The sequence below is a fragment of the Cricetulus griseus genome (genome assembly GCF_003668045.3).
Source record: "Cricetulus griseus strain 17A/GY chromosome 1 unlocalized genomic scaffold, alternate assembly CriGri-PICRH-1.0 chr1_1, whole genome shotgun sequence".
NCBI lineage: Eukaryota > Metazoa > Chordata > Mammalia > Rodentia > Cricetidae > Cricetulus > Cricetulus griseus.
The window spans coordinates 206214673-206221877 of NW_023276807.1; the positions used below are offsets into that span (position 1 = coordinate 206214673).

The 7205-nt window shown below is 37.9% G+C and overlaps 1 protein-coding gene across 1 annotated transcript; it reads right to left on the bottom strand.

The window, feature by feature from the left end:
• Positions 1-2436: 2436 nt before the first annotated feature.
• LOC100769441 (olfactory receptor 4Q3) lies at positions 2437-6866 on the bottom strand. The gene is given in 3 exon segments (XM_027386518.1): positions 2437-2459; positions 2462-3399; positions 6862-6866. Coding segments are annotated over 3 exon segments (966 nt in total).
• Positions 6867-7205: the final 339 nt, after the last annotated feature.

A 7205-nucleotide genomic window follows, 5' to 3' on the forward strand; every position in this document is an offset into this window, starting at 1 on the left:
AATCTTAGTGTAAGAGAACAAAGTATTGGAAAACTAAAACTTAAAGAGGGAGTACAAAAGTCCTTGCGCTGCAGAATATAATTCTACAATCCCAGACACCAACTTTTCTAAAGGATGTCAGAAGAGGGCTTGTTTCAGCCCTCTTGGTCCAGAAAGCTGGTAGCTTCGTGTTTATGCAATGTGCCTGGCTCAAACACAGCTGCACTTCAATCTTTCTATCAGCCTACACTCTACTCCCTGATAGGCAGGTTTTTTATAGTTATGTTATCCTCAGTTGTCATCTTATATTCCTTGATAGGCATCATAAACAAAGAAGGCAGATGACCTGAGTCCAGTTCCCTGAACTCACTATGGGAAGGAAGAACCAACTTCTGAGTCGCCCTGTGATTTACACACACACACACACACACACACACACACACACACACACACACACACACACCATGTGGCACATATACATCTGCAGTAACTCAGATTGTGTACACACACACATGCTGACAATAAATTAGTAAACTTTCAGAAGATCTGGATGAATGTTTGAGTGAAAGTGTGTAGGGGATTCCTAGAGTTGGAGCTGCTAAACAGATGCTGTAGAAATTAAGTAATCCTTCCCATGTAATTTAACTAAACCTTTCTGAGGAGAAAAATATTAATTTTGTTGTCTAAACTTTGTTTTTGTTTTTTGTTTTTTGTTTTTTTTTTTTTTGGCTGTTGTGGTGATCCATTTTATGAAACTACCTCTTATATCCTAAGAGACTGTAACTTTTTTCTAGACCTCACAGCACAGTTCACAATACACCTTGAGGTCACTTAGAACAGTTTTCCTGCTGTGTGCTCAGCCTGTCTTTAACCTGTTGCCTTTGGGAGAACAGTGTAACAACCAAACTTACCTGCCTTACATTTCCAAAACTTTAACAACCTAAAGTTAATACACAGCTTGAATCTTAAGTAATGAATTGTTGTATGCCTTTGACTTGGAGCAGAGCAGCATATATGACTCTCTCTCTCTCTCTCTCTCTCTCTCTCTCTCTCTCTCTCTCTCTCTCTCTCTCTGTGTGTGTGTGTGTGTGTGTGTGTGTGTGTGTATGTTCATGCGTGTGTGCGTGCATGCAAGTGTGTCAACCCTATACAACAAATATCTACCATAAATGTTTGAAGCTGCATACTGATGTTTCTTGATAGCAGTATGTTTACTATATTGTTTGTTGTCTGAGTCAGTTGGAATCTGTAACTTATTCCCTTGTAAAACTCTGTGAAAGACTTTTGTGAAGTATCCCTCATTCCTTCCTCATATAATGCCTTCTGTGTCCAAAAAAAAAAAAAAAATACAGAACAAAGCCCTTTGTTAGAGACACCCAGGCAATCAGTACAAATCATGCAAAGAACAGACAGACTGCAGAGAAGCCAGAAACCTCAAACTACAGGACTCACTCTTGGTTAAATTTACCCCAGGGGAAGTGCTTAGCTCTCTTTCCTCAATGGGACAGGGGTGTGTTTTGGAGCTTCTAAGGCTATCTTTAATGCATTTGGCTTATACAGTTGATTATGGTTTTATAATTAATATTATGCAAGTTAATTAACAGCCCTGAGATCATTTCTAAGAAACGAACTTAAATAATACTGCCTATGACTCAAAGAGTGCTTGTAACCCAGAGATTATAACTTGAGCACTTCAGAGATTGCGAAGGTGCTTTAAAACACAGCTCTGTTCTATTTTTCCATCTCTTCTTTGGAATTAAACAGTAATTAGTTGACCTTCAGCAATTTCCCCTCCCTACGAATGAAGGTGTTACTTCCAGAGAAGGCTCTACAATGGAATGCTAGTAAATCCCATCATGCCGGCATTCCTACCTTCTCACATGTAAACTTTGTTTATCAAACTGACCTATGCTTTTAAAATTTGGCAGTGCAGAATACAATTCCCTTCTGAGCACTAGTGCAGAGGGAGTTTAATGTTTTTAGGTTTTGCTGGAAGGTGGACAAGAGGAACTTGCTCTACTTCTAAAGAGACTGTGAAAAGACACCATCAGTAAGTGTGTCCTCACACTATGGACTGTTAACAGGGGCAGGAAAAAAGGAACGTAATATTTTTACCACTTGAACAAAATTAAGCATCAACATAAATTTATGAAATGAAATGAAGACTTGCCAGGGTCAAAAGGGTAGAGAGTTGATCTTTCGAGATGGGCTCTGGCCCTATCACATAATTAATGATTTTCATCTGTCAGCCAGTAAATGTTCCTGAGGTAAAGCCTCATATTAACTCCCAATAAAACCACTCATGTCTCACAACTATTACTGCAAGTGATTTTTTATATTTTTATGCTGTCTTCTCTTCTATGCCCAGTCTCTAAAGTGGCTTCCACATGTGCACAGGTGAAAGTAAGAGCATTCCAAAGAAGGGCACTTTTTAGGACACCTTATACCTCTTATCCTTTAACAAGGCAATGGGATGTCACCTGCTTCCTTCTCAGTTTTTCTAGAGCTCGCTTCATATCTGCATTTCTGAGTGTGTAGATAAGGGGGTTCAGCATAGGTGTGATCACTGTGTAAAACACAGAGACCACTTTATCCACAGAGAAGGTGCAGAATGGCCTCAAATAGATGAATACACAGGGCACAAAGATCAAACTGACCACTGTAAGGTGAGAGGCACAGGTGGACAGTGCCTTGCTCTGGCCCCGATGGAGGTGAGTTCTCAGAGTGAGCAGGATGAGAGCATAAGAGAAGAGCAGGACCAAGAAGCAGACAAGAGACAATATGCCACTGTTAGAGACCATCAGCACCTCAACCAAGTAAGTGTCCATGCAGGCCAGTTTGATGACCTGGGGGACATCACAGTAGAAGTTGTCCAGTTCATTGGGACCACAGAAAGGCAGCTGGATGACAATTACGAGCTGTGTGATAGAGTGGATGAAACCTCCACACCAGCAGGCAAACACCAACTGAAGACGCAGGTGGTTATTCATGACTGCCAGATAATGCAGAGGGTTGCATATGGCAACATACCTGTCATAGGCCATTACAGTCAGCAGAAACATCTCACTGGCTCCCAGAAAGTGAAGAAAGAAGATCTGGGCCAGGCATCCTGAAAAGGATATTGTCTTCTCCTTTTGTAGGAAATCTCCTAGCATTTTGGGTACAGCAACACAGCTCAGGCATAGGTCGATGAAAGACAGATGGCTTAGGAAATAGTACATGGGTGACTGGAGCAGGTGAGCATCAGCCTGTACCACCATCACTATCAGGAAGTTTCCCAGGACAATAACAACATAAATCAATAAAAATGCTAAGAAGAGAAATAACTGCAACTCCCAGGAAGACGATAGGCCCAGAAGTATAAATCGTGAAACCTCTGAGTTGTTTTCACTTCTCTTCCAGCCAAGAATATCAAACAACCTAGTGAAGGAAAAAGTAAACTGGATTAAGTTAATTAAATTAGATGAAATGGAAAAAATATGAGAAAGTATTTCTTGCTCCTCTGTATGTACACTGTGTAGCAGATGTTCAATAGCATTAAACTGAAAAGTGAACGCTTCATGAAAAATGAACTGCTTTGTTCTAAAAAGGTGGAGATATTCTCCCCCCACCTCTCACCCTCATTGTCTCCCCCACCCAATAGAATTATTCCACGGATAGGGGAGTAGAAGCTCCATATCCGGAACAGACAATGTTCTGTCTAAAATCAGCTCTGGGAAAATACAAAATGAGGCAAGATCTGTATTTTATTTTTATGATATATAGGTTTTCAAACTTTAAAAAGTATCACGTTTTACTTATTTATTTTGTGTGGCTATGTATATGAATGTGTGTGGGTCCATGTGTGCAATGGAATACATGTAAAGGTCAAAGGCAACTTTTAGGAGTCTGATCTCTCCACCATGTGGGTCACAGTGACAGAACCCAGGCATGGCAGCTGGCACTTTTACCTGCTTAGTGATCACACTGCCCAAGATTTGTGTTTTCTTATTCATACTCACCCACTCAATATTGTAGTGCTTTTGAGAAATTTGAAGAATATGATTAATAAAATTATTTATACTAGATGATATAGAAACTTCAGAAAGGTATCCAAATTTCTAAAAGAAAAAATCTCTAATAACAAGAAATTTTTCTTCAAAATATCATGTCAATAATAAGCAGACATGAGGAGGATTTGGGGTTGACATAGCTTTGGATGCACCTCTGACAAAGTGACTGTCCTCTCCTCTAGGGAAATGTCAAAAGTTCATCTAACTCTAGAGTTTAAAAAGTCATGGAAGCAGTTATCTCATTTAGCAGAATAAACTAGAAAATAAAACAAAAGAAAAACATTTGATTTCATGTGTGCAGAAACCTGAATTGTGCTATGTGGGATTCCTCAGTCTTCTTTTGGTGTATCAATAGTGAAGATTTTCCTGAGCAACTGGCCTCTGGGTTTTTTGGGGGGCGGTTGTTATTATTGTTGTTGCTTCGTATGTTTTTTTAGGGGGAGTCTAAAATGTTCAATTAATAGGAATCAAATGTTTATTATAATTATAATTTCTAACAACATATTGTATAAGCTAGAAAATCTAATAGTAAATAGCATATATAATGTATATAAAATACATATAAATCTCTAATTTATATATACATATGTATCCAGATTTGTGGATTGATGATATGATTGCTGTCAAGTTCAACAAGCTGAAATCATTCCCAGGACCCACATGGTGGAAGGAAAGAACTAACACTAGCAAATTGTCATCTGACCTCTGTACATGTGCCGAATATACCACACAGACACACATTTGCACACAAAATAAATAAAACTGCAATTTACAGTTTTTTATACCAAAGAATTTTCTGTAAGGTTTGCTCCCTATAGGAAGGTGTAATTTATTATTTTTTATTTCAAAAATATAGGTCTACAGAGAGATGACGTTGTATTAAAGTAGACAAAATTCAAACTAAACCATAAGGGTAGATTTTAAAAGAATGTAAATGTATTAAAGCCCACATGGCTACAAGCCATTTTAAGCCTTAGTCAATAATCCACTTTTTCAAAGTAATACTTAATTGTAAGGAATTTCAATGCTATTCATATTTAGATAGTTGTTAAGTTTTATTGTAATAACATTTAACTAAGAATGCTATCAAATTTTTATATTAAACATAAAATAATATCTTTGTAAGTGTTTGATTATTTGACTTATTATTGGTTATTTAAGTTATTATGAAGGTATGGACTAGATTATGGTTTCCATAGATTTTTGTTTTCCTGATTTAAGACATGTATTGCCTTCAGATGATATAAAACATAATGTCAATAATGTCCAGTTTACTTTCAATGTTTAATAAAATTAGTATGGTTCTTAAAAATACCTTGCAGCTTCTGTGTTTCTAAAAGTCTCTAATCACATAAATGGACATGAGCCTCTGAATGTTCTGTGAAGGATACAAGCATATTACATCCTTTAACATGAAAGAATGCCTACCAACAAGATCATCTTCGGCCACAACATGCTTTATCTCACCAAGAATGAAAGAAAAGCAGCCATTATGGAGAGTGGAAAAATTTTAAATTAAGTACAGTTAAAATTAGACTGTCATAGGCTCCTGTAACTCTCCATTACTGGGTGTATATCTAAAAGAAATGAAATAAGAATCTGAAGAGATTTCTGCTCTCCCAGGTTCACTGTAGCATCATTAATAAGAGACAGAGAGTTAAAAACTCTAACACCCCTTCAACCGATGAATGGCTAAAGACATATACACAAAAGCATAGTGTTTAAAAGAAGATGAAATTCTGTCATTTGCAACAACACAGATAGAACTGGAGAAAATTACATAAGTGAAATAAGCTAGGCAAGGAAAATGTTCCTCATCTTACATATGGAATCTAAAAGATTTACAAAAATTGAAACCGAATGGTGATTGTCAGAGTCAGTGGAGGAGTGTGTGTGTGTGTGTGTGTGTGTGTGTGTGTGTATGTGAGAGAGAGAGAGAGAGAGAGAGAGAGAGAGAGAGAGAGAGAGAGAGAGATGGGGAAAGGTTGATTTGACTGCTGAGTACCTAGTTATAATTAGATAAAAGTTCCGGTGTGCAACAAACAAAAACACTGTCTCCTTCATAAAGCCAGAAGGGATGTTTAATTGTTCTAGAAAATGATTAAAATTAGCCTGATCTGCATTTCACAGTGCACACATATGTCAAAGCATCATGCTTCCCCATTAGTATGTATGGACTCCATGATTTCTGTACAAATTAAAAGTAAAGGTGATTTAGAAGTTTCCCTTCCTAAATTTTACAGGACTGAGCAAATAAGAATAAAGATTTCAGCTTGATTATTCCATTCCAACCTATCAGTCATTTCATCCTGAATACCTTAGGAATAGCAAGAATATTCAAAAGTCAGCAAAAATGTGTCCACACTTATGTACATCAAAAAAATGAAAACTTTTAATAGAAAATGTGTGTTTGGGGAAGGACTCCACTGCATGGAAGAAAGAAAACAGAAAAGGCTCTTCAAATGGTCCAGGTACTTACTAAGAGCTGGGCAGCTGGTCTCTGACCTTTCTTTCTAAACACTGATCTAAGTAAGGGCTAGAGAGATGTTTCAGCAGTTAAGAGCACTAACTTCTTCTCTAGAGGAACAACATTCACTCCCCAGCACTCCAATGGTGGCTACCAGCCATCTGTAACTCCAGTTCCACGGACTCCAACACCCTCTTCCGGACTCCATGGACTCTGAAAATTGTTTTCTTAGATTAAAATGGTAAATACCAAAGTATATACATTAAAAGAGTAAGCCACATAAAGCACTTTAAGAGCATCAAAAAATGGAAAGGAGACCAGGGTAGTGACTGTAGATTGCATAAACATGCATGATGAACTTACATCATTGCTTATGGGGAACAAGGCTTTGATGAAAATAATATGGTAGCTTGCTACTCATCACATCTGTGTTGGAGAATGCAGTCTCAGGCTAAAAAACACTAATCTTCAGATGAGCATTATAAGCCAGTCTCTAGTTAAACGATGGCTGTGTGTGTTAGAAACATTCCCATCCCTAGGGCTCTGGCTCTGTATGAGATTCTTATGGTCATTACCTCACTGCTCAGCTTAATGAGCCCTGAGATTCCCTGGGCTGCTGTTGTGTGAGTTAACTGTATCTCAGTTCTTGCTAGAAAGCTGACCTGCAATTTGTAGCCTCCAAAACTCTCAGGACTGAGACATAAACC